This window comes from Magnolia sinica, chromosome 8 (assembly GCF_029962835.1).
Source record: "Magnolia sinica isolate HGM2019 chromosome 8, MsV1, whole genome shotgun sequence".
Classification (NCBI taxonomy): Eukaryota; Viridiplantae; Streptophyta; class Magnoliopsida; order Magnoliales; family Magnoliaceae; genus Magnolia; species Magnolia sinica.
In genome coordinates, this window is record NC_080580.1 from 80,254,271 (window position 1) to 80,278,463 (window position 24,193).

The 24,193-nt window shown below is 43.2% G+C and overlaps 1 protein-coding gene and 1 pseudogene across 1 annotated transcript; one reads left to right on the forward strand and one right to left on the reverse strand.

The window, feature by feature from the left end:
• Window positions 1–1,247: 1,247 nt before the first annotated feature.
• On the forward strand, window positions 1,248–2,225 carry LOC131254334 (uncharacterized). The gene is made up of 2 exons (XM_058255323.1): window positions 1,248–1,643; window positions 1,869–2,225. Exons 1-2 carry the CDS (start codon window positions 1,248–1,250, stop codon window positions 2,223–2,225), a joined length of 753 nt encoding a protein of 250 aa, XP_058111306.1.
• A 3,940-nt stretch (window positions 2,226–6,165) lies between these two features.
• Window positions 6,166–24,193, reverse strand: part of LOC131254335 (wall-associated receptor kinase 2-like) — a 31,208-nt pseudogene continuing 13,180 nt past the window's right edge.

Sequence of the window (24,193 nt, forward strand, 5' to 3'; positions counted from 1 at the left end):
CTATTGGGGATGTGGGTAGAACTCCCCCTCGGACCAAGGTTGCGAATTGTGAGCAAGTCACTTCAAGAAAAAGAACAACTGCCTGCCAAAAGATTCTACTAAGGAAGAAAGGGCCAAAGAGGGTCCCTAAAAATCCCCAGAGTGCAGTGTCCAGGGACGAATGGTTATCCAGACTGAGAAGCTTGCAGCGAAGGGCCATTTCTAGCATTATTACCCATGATGGATAAGGCCCTAGTGTGGAATGCCTGAGGGGTAGGAAATTCGCCTACTATCAGTTCGTTGAAGAGATTAATCAAGACCCATAACCCTTGGATCGTGGCTATTCTTAAGCCTATGGTCAGGGAATCTAAGAGAACGCAGATCGGACTATGTATTGGCTTTCATTCCTCATACTCTAATGTTGAAGTTGGCGGCAAGATCTGGGTGTTTTGTAAATATCAGTCCACTATGACAGACGTAGCCATCATGAAGTAGATGATCTCATTAACCATGGTCTTCCACCAAAGCAGCAACCCAATCACGTTCCCTGCTTTCTACGCGAGCTATTCGAGGATCCACCGGAGAACCTTGTGGGATGATATGGCTTCCATGTCTAGATCAGTCTAGGGACCTTGGGTCCTGGGCGGGGATTTTAATGCGATTATCGATGCTTTAGAGAGGCGTAGCACAAGGGCCAATGACAAAGGTAGCTCGCTGGATTTCATGGAGGCTATCAACAACGCCAGCCTTCTTGATGTAGGGTTTGTTGGGAACCAGTTCACGTGGTCCAACAATCAAGTTGGCTCTTACAGAGTGTGGGCTAGGTTGGACCGTGTGCTGATCAATGCCTTGTGGAGCAGCACCTTCCCGTCATTCCAGGTACGCCACCTCCCTTGCCATAATTCCAATCATGCTCCCCTGCTGCTCGTTCCGCCTATCCAGAATTATGCAGGCCCAAAACCATTCCGCTCTTAGCGGAAATGGTTACATCGCGATGATTTCCTTCCTCTGGTTAAGGAGGTCTGGGCGTCAGTTGATGACCCTCATCCTATGGTTAACATTCTTTCCAAACTGAAGGCTATGAAATCCAATCTGAAACGCTGGAATAAGGAGGTGGTAGGGAATATCTTTTCGGCAGTTAAGCAGGGAGAGGAAAACTTGGCAAATCCGGAACCAAAATCCAGCAAGATTCGGGTCAGGCTGAGGATGACAGTGCTGCCCAGGCTGAGTTAATGGAGGCTAGAGCATCCTTCTCCTGCCTTGAACGCATGGAGGAGTCCTTCTGGAAACAGAAAGCTAGAAATAGTTGGTTGGCAGAGGGGGATAGAAACACGACATTCTTCCATGCTTCAACTATAGAAAAAGCCGGAGGAGAGTGGATTAGTTCCATCAGATTGGAGACGGGTCAGACTGTTGAGTCACAGGTGGATATCAAGCTCGAGGCAGTTAGATACTTCCATCATCAATTCTTGGCTGGTGCGGTTGAGTTGGAGAATCCAGTGATTGAGTCCATCCCTTCACTGGTTACTGACGAGAAAAATGCGAAGCTAATGGCCCCGCCTTCTCTGTTGGTGGTACATCAGGCTGTCATCTCCATTTCAAGGGACGGAGCCGCTGGACCGGATAGATTTTCCACTGCTTTCTTTGCGGGCTATTGGGACATTGTGAGTTAGGATATCTGGAGAGTGGCTACTCATTTATTTGAGGGAGGCTCTATGCTTAGGGCCATCACCGCTTCGCTGATTGCCCTCATCCCCAAGGCGGCAGCCCCAAAGTGGTTTTCAGACTTCCAGCCCATCATCTTATGTAATGTCGTGTACAAAATTTTTGCTAAAGTGATTACATCCAGGTTGAACGTGCTGCTGCCCTCGCTGATTTCCCTGGAGCAGGGAGCGTTCGTCCAAGGTTGTTCCATCTCGAAAAATCTCGCGCTCTCCCAAGAGCTCCTTCGGGATCTGAATAGAAGGGTAAGAGGAGGTAATATTCTTGTAAAGCTTAACATAGAGAAAGCATATAATAGAGTTGAGTGGCCTTTTCTTAAAAGGGTGCTGAAACTCTTTGGGTTTTCGGTTTCTTGGATTAAGCTCGTGGAATGCTGTTGGAATAACTGCTGGTTCTCAGTTTTAGTCAACGGGGAAGCTGGTGGTTTCTTCAAATCCACTCGCGGGTTGCAACAAGGGGACCCGTTATCACCTAGCTTGTTTATCCTAGCTTTGGAGGTGCTAGGGAGAGGTTTCAAAAAATAGATGGATTCAGGTGCTTGTCTCCCCTTCAGAGGCCGGCGTGGGAACGTGGGGGTTTCTCATTTGCTGTTTACCAATGACAGTCTACTGTTTCTGTATGGTGGCCTTAAATCCATCCGTGCAGCTAAGTGTTTCCTTGATGCATATCAGCTGGCGTCAAGCCAGAAGATTAATTTCCACAAGAGTCAGTTTATGTGCGTAGAAAGTATGTATGCATCTAGAAACACGGCAGTTCAAAGAGAACTGGGTATGGTGAGAGGGACATCATTACCTATCTAGGTGTCCCAATATCCGTGGGCAGAAGGAAGAAGGACGCTTTTCAGAAACTTGTGGACAAGATGGATGGACATATCAAAGGTTGGCAAGCTCGTTGCGTGTCAATGGCGGGTAGAGCCACGTTAGTGAAGCATGTCCTGGCTAGTTTCCCAGTTCATACTCTCGCGGTGACCCATGTCCCAGTTAGGGTCCTGAAGAGCTTGGAAACTCGTTTTGCTGACTTCCTTTGGGGTTGGGCTAATGGAAAAAAGAAACTTCATTGGAAGAAATGGAGGACCATTACAATGCCAAAGCTGGAAGGGGGTTTGGGAATTAGGAGCCTTTCGGAAGTCATGAAGGCGTGCCGGCTCAAAATGGCTTGGATCGTGAAGTATAAAGCAGACAAGGGGCTGTGGGGTTCGTTCATGCAGACCAGATATGCCCACGACTTGCAGACTGCAGGTCAGACGAAGTTTATGAACTCTGTCTCACCCCTGTGGAAGAAAATCAGAAGCTTGTTCCCAATTTTAGAAGCTCACGTTTAATTGCAAATTAGTGCTGGTAATTTGGACTTGTGGACCTCTAACTAGATAGGTGGTGGGCCGCTGGAGGGTATGACGTCGTGCGATATCCCTCCGCCACTTCGGCCTCTTCAGGTCAATGATATCCTGGCAGGATGGGCCCACTTGCACCATCGGTCGGCTACTCGGTTCTCCCTTAGCAGGTAATTGACGAAATCTTCCATGGTGGGCAATGCATATCTGATGGCCCATATTCTCCAGTTTGGCAGCCAAATCCATTTGGTGTTTTCTCTGTTTCGTCGGCATGGGATGTTTGCAGGATGTGCAACCCCAACACGGCTTGGGGAATGAATATTTGGAACGCCAAACTACCGCCCAAGATCTCCTTACTAGCCTGGAGAATTATAGGGGGGGCACTGCCGGTTGATGCTGTTGTCCAAACACATGGGATTCAGCTTGCCTCCCACTATTGCTATTGTGTGGAGGGCTTCTAGCTGACGTAGAGGCCTGCGGTGGAATCTGCTGTCCACCTGTTTATGCGGAGCGGCCCAGCGAGAGCGGTTTGGGCCCAGTTTTCTCGTATTTATGATACCCAACTTAGACCGTTACCATCGATGGAGAGATGGCTGGTCCATTGGTGGAGTTCACAATCTACGAACGGGCCGTCCCCCCCTTTCAAGAAGATGGTGCCCTGTTTCATTCTTTGGGAACTTTGGAAAGGGAGAAACGCGTCGAAATTTGACGGGGTAATCATGAACGTTGGTGTGATCATCTTGCGGGTCACAGGCTGGATTCGTTGTCTATTGGAAAATTGGAAGCCCCCTCGATCCCATGCGATTTCATCTAGCAGGGCGCTGGAGGCTTTCGGCATTTCATGGCAGCCCCAGCAGATGAAGCCGGCCCAAGTCGTTGTCTGGACCAAACCTCCACAAGGCTGGGTGAAGTTGAATATTAACGGCTCTTCTAGGGGTAACCTGGGGGCAGCCGGCGGTGGGGGCGTTTGCAGAGGAGACAAAGGCGAGTTTTGCTTCGGTTTTTATGCAGGTTACAGCAATGCTTCGAACACTAGAGCGAAGCTTCGTGTTGTACTCGACAGCCTGTAGCATTGCATCCATCATGGCTTCTCCAACATTATTGTGGAATCTGACTCCCTTTTGGTGGTGCGGTTTCTCTCGAGGCTTTCTTGCCCGGGATGGAAATGGAGTTATTGGGTCATGAGAATCAAGAGCCTCACCACCTCCTTAAATGTAAATTTTGTTCATATTTGTAGAGAGGGTAACTTTTTGGCCAAATTAGGTAGCGTAAATCAAGGATCGGCTCTGTTTTCTGCCCGTCCAGATCTCCCTCACGAAGTTAGGGGTCTGCTTTTTCTGGACAGGTTGGGTTTAGGTTCGGTCAGGAGGGAGCACTAGTGGTCTTGGCCCCCTTTTGTGGCCTCCCTTGGCCATATTGATGCTTTCTTTACGATAGGCTCCCCCCCCCCGGGAAGCCCGAATCTTGGGGGCGACTTGTTTCCCCTCTGTATCCTTTTGTTATATTGAAATGGAGGCATCTTTCCTTTATATTATATTATATTATATTATATTATATTATATATATTATACACCGCCAGGCATAAAAATATCTGAAACAGTTTTAAACCATATTGAATTTGAAACGGTTTGGAATTGTTCTAGAACCAAAGACACACCCGTTGGTAAATTAAGATTTTGGTGTAGTGTTATCTCAATGCCAGAGCTGCTCCATGAGCTGAATGATTGAGAGAAGATTCTTCAAATCACTGGAGCTTCCTTGCATGGGAATTGCTACGCCACACCATTGCTGGCACATTCCAACTACTCCCTATGAACGCTTAGCTAAAGGTGCCAGAACACACATGCTTCTGGATTGAACACACCACACATGGTATGAACTTCAACTCCCGACCAGACCTTCACTGCAAACGGATCACAGCCCAGGCTGACCCCAGCAAAGAATTGCTAAACAGCAAGCACCGATAGAGAAAATAGGAGAATGAGCAGCTAAGAGAGAAGGAGGTTGCTGCTACAGCCAGTGTAGACTGCATCACAACTCTTTCATGCTTACAGGGGTGAAAGCGAACAAAACTGATCCATCTCTGAAGCTGCTGCAACATCACATTGCTGGTTTGGACCTGGAATCACTGAAACTGCTTTCAAAATTGCTGAAACTTTTCCTCTTCTTCTCCTGTTTTTTTTTTTTTCTGTGGAGAAACTGTACGTCGATCCGGGCAGTCCCAATGAAAAGGAGAGGGCCACACCTATCATATAAACAGGGACTATACAGAACTAGTCTACTCACATCAATAACAGATCCAAAAACAATTTTCCCAACCATGCACATCCTACTTAGAATAACCCCAAAGGCAGACCTTTCTAGCCTTGGAATTCAGACGGGCTGGCACTCAGATCCATCCCGCGGCGAAGGAGCATTCTCATCAATGGACTGCTTCTTATCCTCAGCTTCTACTCATTTTCCCACATCCAATCACTACTAAAGATGTTATCAATCAAAGGCCATCCAGCAGCACCAACAACCACATCATAGTGCCCATCCGAAGCTGACTCAACACACACACACACACACACACACACACTCACACACACACACATTAAAGGTGCACACTGTAAAATATGTAAAGTTTTCAAACTCAACAACAATTGAAAGAATCACCGTGGGATATGTACTCAAGGTGTTCTTAATATTCTAATATTACTTCTAAGTTAGTTTAAAGTTTCAATGTTATGGACAACATCTTGCAACACATGGACAATATGCCCAAGACACATCTCCTCACATTAATTAAAATTCAAATATCATATTACAATAGGGAGCCACTGTTTACTATCTCATCAGTTGATTTGCATACATTATTTTCCATTTTTGGAATTGAAAAGTAGTAGCACAAGTGTTCCATTCCTAACACAAAAGTGGGAATGATCAAGACAATCTAGCCAGACAAATATATCAATTACCTTAGGGTCGTTTGGCAGAGTGGAATTCGAGGGATTTGTAAGAATTTGTTGGTTTTGGGTGTCGAATTCCACACTGCCAAATGACCAAATTGTTGAAACAAAATAATATGCTAGAGAATTACCATCGAAACAAATAGGAATAAATACACTCATCTTCTTAACAAAAAAGGCACGCTAGTGTCCGATCTCTAATGCTGATAGCATGTGGTTATCAACACTATATTCACATGTTGAATTGCTAGCATGGCCTTGTGAAGTTTCACCTAACAAGATCTCAATCTCTTCATGATTGTTGGGTTCCCAGGGATGTTCATGAGACCTTAGCCCCTCTAGCTCCACTACCACTTCCTTCATTGTAGGTCGTTCTTCCCCCTTAAGTTTTAAGCATCTCTTAGCAAGCTGAGCAACTGCCATGAGCTCTTCTTCTCCCCCTTCATCTCGAACTCGGTCCTCTAAAATTTCAAATAGTCGATTCTCTTTCATCGATGAGAGGAAGTACCTGGAAAGGCTTTTATATTCTTCAGATCTAGTGGAAGAAATGGGCCTCTCACCCGTCAAGAGCTCCAAAAGAATCATGCCAAAGCCATATACATCGCTCTTTGCTGTTAATTGGCCTGTTTGATGATACTCTGGATCTAAGTATCCCCATGTCCCCATCACCAACGTCGTTACTTGAGTTTGATCCAGCCGAACCAATCTTGAAGCTCCAAAATCAGACACTTTCGCTGTGAAATTATTATCCAAAAGTACATTGGCGGACTTCACATCTCTATGAAAGATGGGTGCAGAAGCTATGGAGTGTAAATAGTAAAGTGCCCCTGCAGTTTCTGTAGCAATCCTTAGATGGTTTTCTAACGAAAGTGACGATGCAAAGCCGTCGCCATGGATATGCTCGGAGAGGTTTCCATTGGAAATAAATTCATACACCAGGATTGGAACTTCTTCTAAACAGCAACCCAAGAGCTTAACAATATTTCTGTGGCTGATCTACGACAAGATGTGGACCTCATTTATAAACTGCTCGATTTGGGTCTTATCCACTATTTTGGACTTTTTAACAGCAACCATCTTATTGTTACGTAATATTCCTTTGTAAACTGTACCAAAACCGCCCTGACCGACGATTTGGCTTTTGTCATAACTATTGGTTGCCGTTTGTAACTCTTCTCTAGTAAAATTTTTGAATGTCTCAGCAAATGATTGACGCTTTTCTTCCAATAGAAAACCTCCATTTTGTTGAAAGAAAATTTCTTTTGGTTTGATGAGCTTTCTTTTCCTCCATGCCCAATACGACCAAAAACCAACAATGAGTAAAAGCAAGAGACTTACACCAATACCTACACCTGTACAGACACTCAAAGGTAAGTGAATTAGTAAGAAAACTTGACGAGAACTATACATTAAGCGTGTTATAAGAAAATGATATTTTTAGAGCACTATAATTGTTTGAGAGCATGTCTATGGTACATCTTATTTGTGTGAGCCTGTCATTACAATCCAAATGATACATTAGGAAAATCGGCCCATTTGAGTTTTACATGTTGTCTATTGTCCATTTTCAACTTTGTCAATTTGCATGAAAATAATCTTTGTATGGATCTAAATGTTGAAACTCAGTCTTCTTTTTTTTAAACACACGAATGCTTACACACGTGCACACACACCCCACACACGCACGCCGTAGGATTTCACCACTGGTGGGTACTCGAACCCTTGACCCGGTGTTGAAACTCCAGGAAGTCTACCCCCGGGTAAGTGTAAGGACTTACACTTAACAAAAGATACACATAATTCATTTCTGATCACATGGTATCAAAGCCTGGATATGATCCAAGCCATTGATTTCATCAATCTTGTTGTTGTTGCAATTCTTCTGTCATCGTCCATCACCCGCATTCTAACCGGCACCCACAATCCCTGTTTTTGTCCAGCACCATCTCTATCCAACAGACAACCACCATTTCTAATCGACACCACCTTAGTCCAACTGGCAGCACCCTATCCCCGATCAAACCATCTGACATCACCAACCTCGATCCCTACCCATCCCCAATTGGCAACACCATCCCCAACTCCGTCCGGCACTATCAATCTTGTCCACGATCGGTACCACCATTGCCGATCGAACCCGTGCTTGATGACATCACACCAGTGCATTTGCCATGCACTTTGCCCATGCCATCCACGATCTAGTTGTCCACCGGAACACCATTCGATAGAAACGCTTGCCCAAGATCCCTAGCTATCCACTACCGATCCCCCGTCGTCATCGGCATCGTCACTGACACCGTCAATTGACCACACACCCTACTGCGGCCCCTATCCCATCCATAACAGGGCCGAGTCTTCCGCCAATCTAACCCTAAGCTATCATCTGCTAAAGCCTTCCCTGCTCTCGCATTCATTTAACCCCGCCTAGACTACTCAGGTCTTTATGTGTTTGGATGCACTTATATCGTTCCCTTAGCTAGCCAGAAAAATTTGTCTTCTAAAACTGTTCAATGTTGTTTTCTCGAGTACCCAAATAGTTAGAAAGGTTATTGGTGTTATTATCCAAAATCCAAGACAGGGTTCTCGTAAAATATTATTTTTTGCGAACATCTTCCTTTTCATTCCTCAAAAGAAAGCACTTCCCCACATATCATTTCTTCTTTCCTTCTCCGAGGATTTGTCTTAACCTGAGATATCACTTGCAGGACCTTCAGAAAGCCTGACAAGATGTCCTTCTATTGCCTATGTTTCAACTCTCGCATCTGCTAATTATGTATCGTCTCTTGATGTTTGTCGTAGCTTTAGACCCTATATTCCTCTTGTTCATTTTGTAAATTATGAAATCCTTTTACCTCATCATCAAGCTGTCATTGCCTCAATTCACGGTTATTCTGAGCCTCAATCTTAGAAGGAGGCATCAAATCATACTGAATGGCAATAGGCTATGTCAGAAGAACTACATGTTCTTAATCAAATACAAGCATGAGAACTTGCTTCTCTTCCCCTAGGAAAATATGCTATTGAATGTTGATGAGTGTACGAAATTGTTCTCATGCTTCTCTTCCCCTAGGAAAATATGTTATTGGATGTTGATGAGTGTACGAGATTAAAACAAAAGCTGATGGAAGCATTAAACAATCGTCTTATAGCCAAAGGCTATAACCAGTGTTCGAGTTGTCAGTATCGCTACAAGTTTTGCTGGCCGGAGATAAAAATATAATATCGTTATCACCGATAATATCGCCGATGATCGGAAATGTAGGGAAAAAGGGGGAAACATGGAGAAAATAGTGGAATTTTTCAGTGAAACTTCAGGACATGCTTGAATACACATATTTATATATTCAGGAATGAAAAAATTACAAAAAGAATACATTAAATTAAAAGTTTCCATTTAATGGGGGCCAAAAGGTATGCGTTATCGTAAAAAATCACTCAAATAGTAACCAAAATGAGTTTATATAATACAAATGCAAACTTACAATAATTAAGACATGCAAAAGTAAATTAATTCAAAAAAATATACATTTCGGGCCATGTTTTACCCCCATATAGAGTGACGAGTTAGCTCGTAATCATTGTCCGGATCCCATGGCAGTTGAGAGTAGTACTGTTGCCCAACATGTTGGCAGTATTGTTCCCAGGTCATCCTCTGCTCGTACCGATTGAGGAACTCTCTTATATACCTCAGATAGTCATCCTCCCCAAATTGTACAAGTATGCCTATACATGGGAATTGCGTGACATACATCGACGGCATTTGTTGAGCAGCGTGCTGAGGGAATAGATCAAGTCCAACACCGACTCCTTGATAGAATTGTTGTCAGTCATACGAGTACCCCGAATATCCTCCTGTCAAAGTGTCATGACTTGAAGAACTGTCTTTTGGCTACTTGTACCCATGAGTAGATGAATGTCAGAGTTGTCATGGCCATACCTATGATATCCCCCATGAGCATAAGGTGGGATAGACGTGGAGCTCCCCTGATCTAAACTTATGTCCATAGATGACAAGCTGTATATGAGAGCATTAGCCGCGGCGCGTCCAGCTTTCTTCTTCGAACGACACTCGAACATATATGTGGGCTCTAATGCTCTCGTCCTAGATGGTGGACGAGATTCATGGTTCTCATCCTGAGTGGCATGGTCAAAGCTCTGCTCCTCAATGAACTGGCTAATGGATTGTTGGCTCTGAGCCATCGTGTACCTCCCACCACTGCCACCCCCACCCCCACTAGTACCACCTATACTAGTGTCGATGCCTCCGTCCCCTCCCTCATCACCATCATCATCATCGTCATCGTCCCTAGGACCAGTGTTGAGTGGGGGTTGAGTCTTATCATCATCATCACTCACTACGACTTGATGAAGGGGAGGGGGTCGTGAAATGCTTCCTCACCCTCATTGAACGTGTCGAACTCCTTACGAAAGGATCAAAGGAGTCTATATCCGCCTTATGTTGGATTACTACCCGATCGACATCGATATCCAGAAACGTTGCTCCCTCGGCTACCTGTGGTGCAGGGCCTCCCTCCGAATCATCTAAACCAGCTGTTGAATCATCTAAATCAGCTGATTTGGTCCTCATCATCATTACCTATCTGTGCCATATTACCTATAGACAACAGGTCCAACGGGTCCAGATTTTCCTCCATGTCTCGGTCTACCGCAACTGACTCTCTCTTAACTTCATATTATAGTGGTAATAAATGAGCTTTTGCAACTTCTCATATGCCAGCCTATTCCTCTTACCGGTATGTATGAGTGACCATGTGCTCCAATTCCTCTCACACGGTGAGGAGGATACAGTTTGTGTGAGAACACGGACTATCAATAACTGTAGTGCGGGCGTGTCGACTCCGTACATTGCCCACCACTCACCTATATATCCATGAGGAGCTTATTTTAGTTTAAAGTTTAAACAAAAAATACAATTACCTAATTATGTTACCATACTCACACAGTATCATTGTTTCAGTCGATGCTTTTGCTAGTGCGGATGAGAACATACCCCTTGCATCCCTAAACCGCAACAACTGTAAACACAGATTCACAAGTCATTATTTTTAATCACCCATATTTCTAGAGGCTATAAGGAAGAAAATTTATTACATTACCTAGTTACCGAAATTTGCTTGCGTTATCGATTCTGGGAACTATTGTTCAAACACCTCGTGGACGGCCATTGTCAAATCATTATTCTCATGGAGCCGACATTTATAATAAATTTGAGATTCAGATAGTATGCTAAAACCCAAATATTAGTTACTCAGTTGTATTAACATGCAAACAGAAGTGATGCTTAAAGTACTCAGTTGTATTAACAAACTTACCAGCTTGGTGGAGTGGATGCTTAAGAGTCCCGGTCCATCGATGATCGATGATATTGATCACCCACTGATACGAACTAGGGATTGCAATCATTATTCTCTCTCTCATAATTCTCATAAGCTCATACATTGACCCTATCGAAGGTCACATCTCATTATCTATGGCTCATAGGACCTTGTACATCGGATGCAGGAAAGAAACGATGTTGTGAACTTTATCCTAGAAAGAATCGAAAAGCACTATCTTTGAACAAGTCTTTGCACCCTCAGTCTTCCTCTGATTCCACTCCATGTATCTCTCGGATCTGAACAAATTTCTGAGACCCACGTGGTGCCTGTATAAGCTGTCGAGTGCAATGAAGTTCGTGGCGAACCATGTCGCGCTTGGTCTAATGATGTCCCCTCCACAACACTCACGCATTGCAACCAACAACCATGATTGATTATATATAAAGTTTGTCACTCTCCTTGCATCCTTGATGGTCCTCCTGACAGAATCCATTTGGCCTATCTCATCGAGCATTAAATCAATGCAGTGTGCCGCACACGGGGTCCAATAGAGATTGTATTTCCTAATCAATTTCTTCCCCGCTTTAATGAACGCACTGCCATTGTCTGTCATAACTTGGACAACATTTTGGGATCCAATATCTCTAATCACTCCTTTTAGGAGATCGTTTATGTATTCGTGATCTTTTATTCTAGTCAATGCATCAATGGATTTGAGGAAAACGGGCTGCCCTCTACAGTACACCATGAAATTGATAATGGACAATTTCATAGGTCCCGTCCACCCATCGCACATGATTATCACCCAAGCTTGCATCTCCTCATGCTCCGGATCGAGGTAGATGCTAAGAATCTCCTGTGGCGTGGGAGGCTTCATGCCGGGCCCAGTAAGTTGTACCTCCTCAATTATATTTTTGAAGTGAGGACTAACTGCTGTATTTGCTGGTACATGGCTGGAGATGAACCACCTAGATATAGCGCTTCCCACTTTCTCCCTGAGCCCCTTGCTCCACATATTTTTTAATCTCTTTTGATTAACACTTGCAATGGGTGCATCTGAGACAGAGCGCTTTGCATGCATTGTAGGCCATGCCCGCTGCCTCCCTCAAATCATCTGCTGCTCCCACCAGCCTCATGTCGGGATGCCCAAACGACGACCTACTCTCAACAAACCGTCTTCTTTGCTCCCCCTCCCACTCTGAAGCCTGAGACTCACAAATCACTTATCTAAAATCCCTCCTTTCTCGAGTCGTAACACAGTCATCGGGATACGCAATCCCCTCATCGTCGTTGTCATCTTGCTCGTCGATAACACCTAGGCCCCGTCTAGTGCCTCATAGCTCCTCCCACATATCCCTCTCCCAATCATTCTGTTGTAGCTTGCGTGACTTCGCTTCAGTCAACACTCTTCTCATCTCCTCTCTCACTGGCCTTGTTACACTTGGACAGTCTTTCACATTCTTGTATTCCCCTGCCAAATGTTCCTTTAGCCTAGACACTCCCTCACTCCGTATCACTTGGCCACAATAGTTACATATGGCTCCATATTTATTCCCCTCCACTAGCCGTCCATGTTTCCATCAAATGTCCCTTGCTCCTCCTTTTCTCGATTCAGACGACATTGTACTCCCTAGTTGTATACAATTTTGCAATAATTGACCAAAAAAAAAAGTAGACCACATGATAGATGGATTGGATCTCGTCTCAAACTTTTGACCACTTTTTGGATTATTTTTTTTCTATCAGTTTGTAGTTATACAAGTGGTGTCCCATGATTCGGTGATCCAAACTATTTATATGATGGGCATCAGCATCAATGCTTCAAGTGGACCCCACCATTCACACCAAATCAATGGTCTGGATTGCAGGGAATTAGTTGGTTAAGAGTTTTAAACCTTAGACCTGATCTTCCCTATTGAAGGTACATAAATGACAAGGTGATTTGCATGAGTGTAAATTGAAGTTGAAATTTATGTCATTCGTTGGCATACTCACGAAATCCTGACCATTTATCAGGTGGGCCCAAGCCTGACTAAAACTTTAAGTAGAAAACATGCAGATCGCTGGTCATATTTGATTTCCAGTTTTCTTAAAGGCAATAGCCCATTGGATAAGTGAACCATCCAGATTTTTGGGTCAACATAGATTTACAAAGGGTCCCACTTGATGAAAGGCCTCGATCTTGCACGTATTGGTTAGATTCTCTCGTGTGTCTTGAATGGGCGCAGATTGGATACTGACAAGGTCAATAGCCAAATCGCTACTGAAGTGACGTCAGCAAGCTCTGTGGACCCCACCATGATGCATGTGTTATATCCATAACGTCCAGCCATTTTTAGAGATCATTTTACAACATTACAAAGAGAATGAGATAGATCTAAAGTTCAAGTGGACCCCACCATAAAAATTAGTGGGGACAGTGACATCCACCGTTCAAAACTTCTTAGGGGCCACAGTAGTTTCTGATGAAGATAATATTTTTGTTTTCACTTAATCTATCTCTATGTTAACTTATGAATAGGATGGATCTCAAAAATACATCACTGTGGGCCTTATAAATGTTTCAACGATGGGTGTGATGGCTCCCACGGTTTTCTGTGATGGGTCCACTTGAAATTTAGATTTATCTCATTCTCTTTATAATGCCATAAAATGATCTCTAAAAATGGTTGGATGGTATGGATACAACAATTACATCACGGTGGGGTCCAAAGAGCCTAGTGACGTCACTTCAGTAGTGATTTGGCTATTGACCTTGTCCGTATCCAATCTGCGCCTATTTTAATGGGACGTAGATTGCGTCCTACCCCCGCCCGGACGATAATCCATCCGGGCAGGGCTCTGTGGGGCCCACCATGATGTAATTGTTTTATCCATGCCGTTAATCATTTTTCTCAGATTATTTTAAGATATGAGCCCAAAAATGAGGCAGGTACAGGTCTTATGTGGAACACAAAGTGAGAATTGAACGTCCACCATTAAAAACTTCTTGGGAGCTGGAGAAGCTTTAGATCAAGCTGATATTTGTGTTTTCACTTCATCCACGTCTAAATGACCTTATTAATAGGTTGGATGGTAAAAAAAGAAAAAAAAAACATCACGGTGGCCCCTAAAAAGGTTTCAACGGTGGATGTCATTATCACTGCAGCTTCCTTTGGTGTGGTCCACTGGAGTTGTGGACCTGCTTCATTTTTATTATCATATCTTAAAAGGATCTGAGAAAAAAGATGAACGGCGTGGATAAAACACTTACATCATGGTGGGCCCCACATAGCTCTGCTCAGACGGAATACCGTTTGGGCAGGGGTAAGACGCAATCCGCATCCATTTCAATGGCAAGGTGTTCAATGGCAGGGCCCTAGGAAGGTTTCAATATCAAGTGGGCCCCACCATGAGGTATGTGTTTCATCCATGCCGTCCATCTATTTTTATAGATCATTTTATTGTATGAGAAAAAAAATGAGGTATATCCCAATCTCAATTGGACCACTTTATAGGAACAGTGTTGAATGAACTTTGACCATTAAAAACTTTTTTGGGGCCATAAAGTTTTGGAACAACCTGATCTTTGTTTTTTCCCTTCATCTAGGTCTATATGACCTAATTAATAGATTGGATGTCAAATAAACAGTACAGTGGGCCGTAGGAGGATTTAAATGGTGGATATCCAATCACTACTATTTTCTCATGGTGTGGTCCACCTGAGTTTTAGATCTACCTCATTTTTTTGGATCAAGCTCTAAAATGATATTTAAAAATTAATGGACAGCATGGATACAACAGATGCATCATGGTGGGGCCCACGGAGCACCGACCTGCACCGTCAAAGCCCCACTCGATGGAAGCTGATTGCGTACTGAGTTACTTAGTACGCTAAGTGTACTGGGTAAACTCTGTGGGGTCCACCGTGATTTATGTATTTTATCCACTCCGTCCATCCATTTTAATTGATAATTTTAGGTCTTGAGCCTAAAAACGAAGTATATCCAAACTTCAAGTGGACCACACCATAGGAAACAGTATGAATTGAACATCTACCGTTGAAAATTTCTTGGGGGCCACAGAAGTTTTGGATCAAACTTCTATTTGTGTTTTCCCTTCATCCATGTCTATGTGATCTTATGAACAGGTTGGATGAGAAATAAACATCACTGTGGGCCCTAGAAAGGTTTGAATGGTGGAAGTCATTATTCTAATTATTTCCAATGGTATGGTCCACTTGATCTTTTGGTGCGCTTAAATTTTGGTCTCAACCCCTAAAATAAGATGGAAAAATGAATGGACCACATGGATAGACCAGATACATTCACGGTGGGCCCAACAGAGTTTACTTAGTATAATTAGAGAGTACTGAGTAACTAAGTACGCAATTCGATTTCACGCTCGATCCCCAATTTACGTTAAAATCCCGAAAATCCCTCTCCTCGTCCAAAATTTTCAAAAATTCATCTCCTTCCCACCAATTTCTCTGAATTTTCAACCCGAAAATCCCTCTCCCTCATCCCAAATTTTTTTTAAAAAACCTTTATTTTTCAACAAGATCTTGGCCTGTAAGCCGATTCTTTTCTTGAGAAGTTGCCAGAGGATTTTTCGATGAAAAAAAGATTTTTTTAGGGTTTAATCTTACCGAAAAGTTGCCAATCTGCACTCAATAGCCATGAATTCGCGCCTTCAAATAGATCCGAGTGAAAAACAAGTATTTTTTTTTTTAATGTTTTTTGTTTTTGATTTCGACGATTTTATCATCGACAACATCCCCCTTTTATCGATAAAGGTGGCTTGTTGGCTACAGTTCCCACCCGTGTTTAGTGGGAACAGTGAAATATCAGCAACATTTTGAAAATACTGACAATCCGATATTATCGGTGAGATTATCGGCGATAGCTGGTACCGAAATGAATAAATAGGGTTTCGATATCGCTGAGCTAGCGATACCGATATTATCAGCGACAATTCGATATTGTCGCCGATAATTTGAACACTGGCTATAACTAGTAATTTGATATTGATTTTGCTGAAATGTTTCCTCCAGCTGCTCATATGATGACAATCCGGACCTTGATAGCAGTTCTGTCATTCATTAGCAACCTTTTTATCAGCTTGATGTCAAAAATGCATTTCTTATTAGGGATCTACAAGAAGTCTATATGCAACTACCTCGGTAGTATTTGATTCTGAAAATCATGTGTGTCACCTTAGATGCACTTTGTATAGTCCCAAACTAGCTCCTCTAATCTAATTTGCTAAATTTAGCTCTACAGTTATGTCAGTAGAATTCTAACAAAGTTTTCATTATCTTGGATTATTCATCTCAAACACTCCCAAAGGATGGGCTATTTTGTTACTCTATGTTGATGACATGATTATCTCTGGTGACGATGAAGTTGTTACTTGTATGATCAAACAACATCTTAGTCATCTTTTTGAGATGAAAGATCTCAATTTTTTACTTTTACTTTTTAGGGCTCGAAGTTGCATATCCTCTGTATGGCTATTTACGATCTCAAATTAAATATGCTATTGATCTCGTCTCTCAAGAACGATTAACAAATAATATAAAAAGCATGTTGACACTCTAACCAAATTAAATATCAAGCTTAGTCCTATAGATGAAGAACTACTTCCTGATCCTACTCTTTATCGTCATTTTGTTGATGGCTTAATTGACTTTAATATTTCTTAGCCAAATATTGCTTATGTTGTCCACCTTGTTAGTCAATTATTTTGTGCACTACTCTTTGTACTTCTAGATGTTGTTTTATGTATCATTTGATATATTCGAGATATTCTTTGTAAAGTTCTTTACTTCTCTATGCCTTCATGTTTTGACTTATGAGCATATTCTGATTCTGATTTTACTAGAATCGTATCTGATCGGAAGTCTCTTACGAGCTTTTGTATATTTCTTGAGAACTTGCTTCTTTAATGGATAAGTAAGAAGCAGCAACGCATTTCTCAATCTACTACTAAGGTAGAGTATCAAGTGATGGCTCAAACAACTACTAAGATTGTCTAGTTCTGATTTTTGCTTGCTAATTTAGGTATAAAGTCTACCACACCCATTCCTTTACACTGGGATAATAAAAGTGCTATCCATATTACTTGCAATCATGAATTTCATGAACGAACCAAGCATATTGAGGTGGATTACCATTTTGTTCTTCAAGAATACTTAGCCAGCATAATTTCTCTCTCGTATCTCGACTCCTCCGAATAGCTCAATGATTTTTTTACCAATTCTTACAATAACTCCAAGTTCTTACACCATGTCTTCAAACTCCTAATGATTCCCATGAATACATCTAAGTTGAGGGTATGTGTTTATAAATTCTATAAATATGGAGAGGATGTTATTTTTTTTTATAAATGCTTGTATAGCTAGCCTATTTATACCAAACCTTATATTTAAACACTACTCCAGTAAATGAAAGATACAATTCATAGACTTCTCTCTCTAATCACATGGCCTACTTGAGATATTGATGATCATGATTTTTGGGAAGCTACTTCTGATAGATCTGAACCATTGATCAAGTGGCTCACCATCTAGAATGATAATATCCTTTGTATCAAGTCTCTTCTTCACCGTTAAGGTGAGTCTGATGTTGTCAAGAAATTGGACGGTTATAACTGATTATACTAGTTTCTTCATTTTTCAATACGACAAACGTTAGCAGAAACTAATTGTTGGTAGTAAAAATGAAGTCAAACCTCTCTCTCTCTCTCTCTCTCTCTCTCTATGCTTTAGTCTAATTAGGTTAAAAACTAGAGGCGGTGTGCTCCCACCTTTCTGCTTAAAAAAGACTAAAAAGTATAGGGATATTGATGTAAGGATGTGTTGTATTTGATGTCTTTAATCAAGTTTCATATTTCCTTTTCCATTTAGGATGGGATTCGTCCCAGTTTCCTTTTCCGTTTGGGATTCTTCGCAAGGCTATATATATGGGTGTAAACAGGATTAGAAACCAATCCTAGTGGTTTTCAAATTCATGCAAGGGGCTCAAACGGTGTAGCAAGGGTGAGATTTGAGGTTGTTTGAATTGGGTAAGCTCTTTCTCTTTGTAATTTTGCTTGCATAGTATTCATTTGTCGCTTTGTGCCGTGGTTTTTTCTCGAAAGGATTTTTCTACGTTAAACCATTATGTTCTTCTTCATTTGCATGGTGCTATTGGATTGCTATCATAGATTCATCTTTGTGTGCTTCCGCGGTTCCCCCAACAAGTGGTATCTGAGCTAATGTTGGGGCGCTAGCTTGAATCTGAAGGATTAGTATCAATGGAAAACATTAAGTATGATATTGTGAAGTACTCAGGGAAAAATAATTTTGAGTTATGGAAGGTTAAGATGATTAGCCTATTAACTAAACAAAGTGAAGATGGGGCTCTTGAAGAGCGTCGACCATCTATGAGTTATGATGATTGGAATACTCTTAATAAGAAGGCCTTATCCTCTATCTGATTGTGTCTCACAGATGAGGTTCTCTACAATGTTTTGAGAGAGAAAACCTCTGCGAAATTATGGGCAAATGACACGGGATGAACGTGATAAGGATAACTACTCTGAATTCACGGAGCTTCTCTAGACTCCTCACAGAGACTTCTCGAATCCACGAGGAAAGAAAGTAGAAAATATAAATAAATTGTAAGAAATTCAAAATTGATTAATTGATGACTAAAAATGAGTTCACAACCCTTTAAATAAGGGTACCAAGCAATGGGAAAGAAATCAGAATCAAATTACAACTAAAACTCCTATAATCTGCGACTTACTATAAATAGTAAATTTACTATTTATAGACGATCGTGATGTCTACTAGTGCGCAAGGTTTTCGACCAAAAATAGTAAGTGTCCTATTTGGCTTCACCAAACCGTTCCCCTAATTATTCTAAGATCTTTTCACATTGGACGCAACTCCTAAAGCCCGACGGATGAAGAGTTATAATGAAACTAAAACTTACTATTTATAGTAAAAACGAAATTAAAACAGGGAAACGACCGTCGATCCAAGGGTTTTTGTCAATTCTAGGCTGTGCAACCTGACATAGCGGGGTTGGTTGGCTAAAGTAGCTCGTTCTACCCCAAAATCATATATTTTATGTCAAGAAAGTCATTCCGAATTGCGAGATACGCCCGATCTAAGGTCCGATGGTCCGGATCAGTTCTGTCATCGACCGAACCTTTTCTGATCCATTTTGGCCATGAAACTGTTCGCAACCCGCTCTACATCAGCAAAGTTAGAGGACTTTTATGCCAAAAAGTCCCTTGAGAATCGCCTACAGTTGAAGTTGTCGTTGTTCAACTTCAAGATGACAGAAGGTGGAGATGAGGAGCCCCACATCAATAGTTTTAATAAGTTGGTTTGCAAGTTGCTGGACATGGAGGAAGTGGTTAAAGATGAAGATCAGGCATTTATTATGTTGAATTCTCTTCCCGCTTCATGTGAGTCATTCAAGGACTCATTGTGCACCAATAAATCATCCATGAGTGTGGATATCATTATCTCATCCCTTTAGGGGAAGGCTATGAGAAAGATAAACGGTAGCATAGGGACTTCTTCTGATGCACTGCTTATGAGGGCTGGAATACTGAACGAGGTACAAGATCTTCAAAGTCTAGATCTGAATCCAAAGGCAAAGGCAAATTAAAGTACTAGAACTGTGGGATGAACAGACACATAAAGAAGAATTACACAAATCCTAAAGTGAAGAAAGAAAACTCAAAGGCTTCTTCTAGGGAGGCTAACATTGTTATTCCTAATGGAGAGACAAGCATATGTGATGTATTGTCAGTGTCTATGATTGGGCATTTGTACGATGATCGTAGAGACGAGTGGATCCTTGACACGAGAGCATTATATCATATGACTCATCATCAGAGTTGGTTCGTCAATTATAGAGAGTGTGATGGTGGACAGGTTTTGATGGGTAATGACAATGCTTGTAATGTTATGGCTGTTAGTACGGTGTGCATCAAGATGTTTAATGGGATGGAACATACCTTAACTGAGGTCAGGCACATTCCTGATATGAAGAAAAACTTAGTTTCTCTCGGTGCACTCAATACAATAGGGTGCAAGTTCACCGGCGTCAATGGTGTCTTAAAGTAACAAAGGGGACACTCGTGGTTATAAGAGCTCAGAGGCACGAAAACCTTTACAAGTTGATCGAAAGCTATCAGAAGCACTTCAATAGGTGGAGCGACAGTGGCTGTGGCGGATTCCACATCTGCACGTTTGTGGCATGCTCGTCTAGGCCACATGAGTGAGCGGGGCATGAAGGTACTTTCTTTTCGTTATTTGATTCTAGCTTTTAAGAATTTTGATTTACATATATACGATTATTGTATATATGGTAAACAATCTAGATTATCTTTTAAATTTAAAAAACATGTATATAAGGGAGTGCTTGATTATGTGCACACTAACGTATGGGGGCCATCGCCAGAGGTTTCCATTGAGGGATCATAATGGTTTGTCTCATTCATTAACGACTACTTCCGGAAAGTTTGTGTTTACTTTATGAAATGTAAATCCAAAGTTTTTACCACATTCAGACAATGGAAGACAATGGTGGAAAAATGGACAGGGTGAAAAATAAAAGTTTCAAGGGCTGACAATGGTGGAGAATTTACTTCTACTGAGTTTAATGAATATTGCAAAGATAAAGAAATCATTAGGCACAACACAGTGCACCACACGCCCGAACAAAACGGTGTGGCTGTGAGGTTTGTATCATAGACCGTACCATTCTATAAACTTTCACAGTCCTCCCGCTCAAATTCCGGATACCTGCGACGCGTAGATAACATTTACACGCATTCCTGAGTTGTATCCCATATTCCAGAGTCAGCTCAACCTGAGACTTACACCCTAGCGATTACGTTGTCGCCGCAGTTCCAGTGCTGCGTCTCACGTGCCGAGGCGATACCTAGGCCAGGAATTGTGGGCCTGAGAATAAATTGAGGAAACACCGTGGGCAACGTGTGCGCCGTTTTCAGAAAGATTCCTGGTTGAGAGAATGAAATCTCTACCCATACCCCCTCTTTCCACCAAGTCAACCAAGACCTTACCTTTCCCATACTTTTCATGCCAACAAGGCAATGCTACCCATACCCCATCTCATCTCATGCCCAAAAAGTCAATTAGCCCCATCTCTCACCCATACACTCCTTGTCATCCATCCTTATAACTCCCATCACTCTTTTATTTCTCTCTTCACCCCATTCAAATAATTCCCAAGGGAGGAAACGTTCATGGCTTCCAAGGAGAAAAAGGGAGGAGCTAGTGTGGCCCACCTTCCTACCTCACATCTCTACCATCCAAAGTCCATCTTGACTGTTGAATCGCACCCCTTGTAGCTCTATATTGCATTGGCGGAAGAAGGAATTGGAGATCTAACGGTGGGTGATTTTGTATCGTTGTTTCTATTATTTGAGGGCCCACATATGTTAGGGCCCACTTGATGCATACCTTGTATTGAGAGGGGCTCATAGTAGCAGGGTCCCTCCATCTCACTGTTTCTCTCTCTCTCTCTCTCTCTCTCTCTCTCTCTCTTGTATGGATGATGGTGTGTGTGTGTGGCCCACCATGAAATATATATTTTATCCATGCCATCCACCTTTATGGGACCCACCTGATGGACGCGTTGGACGGAACAAATATCAGCTTGATCCCAACGTATGGCCCACTGGATGTGGGGCCACCGTGTTGTATGAGGTTTGTCCACATCGTCCAGCCTCATGGACGGTGTTAATGAGAATGGCATGACGCATGCCTTGCATCCAGACCGTCCAGGCCTGGACGCTGGACTAGTGGGTATTTTATATATATATATATATATATACACACGGAAACGCTCACCTGCGAACCAGTTCGTACCTACTACGTACGAACTTTTTTGAGAACCCATCATACGTGGTGTGGATCCAAAATCTGAACCGTTCATGTGAAGCAGCACCTCGTGAAACCTCCCGGGCCCAAGTTTTACTTTGATCTAAAACTTTGATGGGCCATGAAAAATGAAAACAGTTTCCTCCCTTGATTTGCATTTATCTTTTCTATGGCCAACCAGAATTTTAGATCGAGGTGAAAATTTGTTGCATGAGGTTTCATGGGATTCCGCATCACATGGACCGTTCAGATTAGACACCCATGGCACGTGTGCAAAGGTGCGCACGTGCGTAGGTGCGCAGGGGAGCATGACTCTCTCTCTCTCTCTCTCTCTCTCTCTCTCTCTCTCTCTATATATATTATTTATATAATATATTAATATCATATATATAGATATATCTGGGTGGGCCACTCCCACGTGGGACCCACCTTTCATGTATGTGTTTCACACACACCATCCGTGGATCCCATCTACGTGCCCACCATCACGTGATGTGTGGTTTCAATCCACACCGTCTAAATGGTGGAACCACCTAAGTATATCTAATGGGCTGGGGTCTTATGATCCAGACCGTCCATTTACATGGACCCCCACCAACATATGTACGTTCCACCGTCCAGACCATCTGAGGTGTGGATTTTATCCAACACCATCCGTCCGTTTTTGGCAGGGTGGGGCCACGTTGATATAGATCTTATCAGCACCGTCCATTCAAGGATGGTGCCGTGTGTTGCCACGCGTGATGTATGGGCCTCATCACACCGTCCAGATGGCTGGACGGTGAGACCCACCACCTGATGGATGCGTTCCATCCAAACCGTCCATTCATCTGACATGGTTGGCTGGTGCAAACCAGCTATTTAGCTGCTGTAGTCACGTGTGGGGCCCACCTTATCATGATGCATTGCATCTACACTGTCCAATCTATGGACGGTGGGTACCTTCCATAATGTGTGTGATCACACCATCCACGGTGCTGTGGACCACCATGAAGCATGTATTGCATTCACACCGTCCAGGGGCCTGCCCTGACACGTGTGTTGCGTTCGTGTTGTCCACCGTCCAGCAAAGGACGGTGGAACCCGCCTACTATACCAGCTGCAACAGCGGCTGGGTCTCCCAGCTGGAATCTTGGTGGGCCGTCCACGTGGCTCCAGCTTAAGGTATGTGTTTCATCACACCGTCCATCATCTGGATGGTGGTGCCCACCGGGTTGTATGTATTCCATCCACACCGTCCAGAAAGTCTGGACGGTCCTGGACAGAGCCTTGCACATGCTGTGGACCCCACCTGTTGTGTGGGTTTGATCCACACCGTCCATTCGTGTACCCCCACCAGCAGACGTAGCTGCTGGTTGACGACAGCGAGTTCTGTGGGGCCCACCATGGCGTATGGGTTGTATTTGGGCCGTCCAGCAGTACTGGACGTGGCCCACCCTGATGTGGTTAGTCTGCATCCTCACCGTCCAGTCCAGTCCGCTGGACGTGGACTCCACCAAGATGCACGTGTTGTATTCACACTGCCTATCCATTTTGATGGACGAGTGGTCCACCCTGATGATGTATATCCACGCCGCCCATTTGCTGGACGGGAGGGGCCCACCTTGTGATGCGTTTATTCACACCGTCCTTCCTCGTGGCCCCAGCATGATGTACGTGTTTCATCAGCACCGTCCAGTCCGTGGACCCCACGTGGTGATGTTTTTGAGGCCACTGTGATGTCTGTTTGAAGCCCGGCTAAGGGCTGTGAGGCCCACCCTCATGTATGTATACGCCCATGAGGGGCTGGCTTGTGAGGCCCGCCTTGATTTAGGTGTTATATACACGCCATTCATCCATTTTTCTAGGGTCGTGGGCCCCATTACCATGTAAGGGGCCCACCTATTTGTATTTTTGGCCCATGTGCGGGGTCCACCTGTTTTGTACTTGAGTCTCATGTGCGGGGCCCACCTATTGTGTATTTGAAGCCCATGGGTTGTGGCCC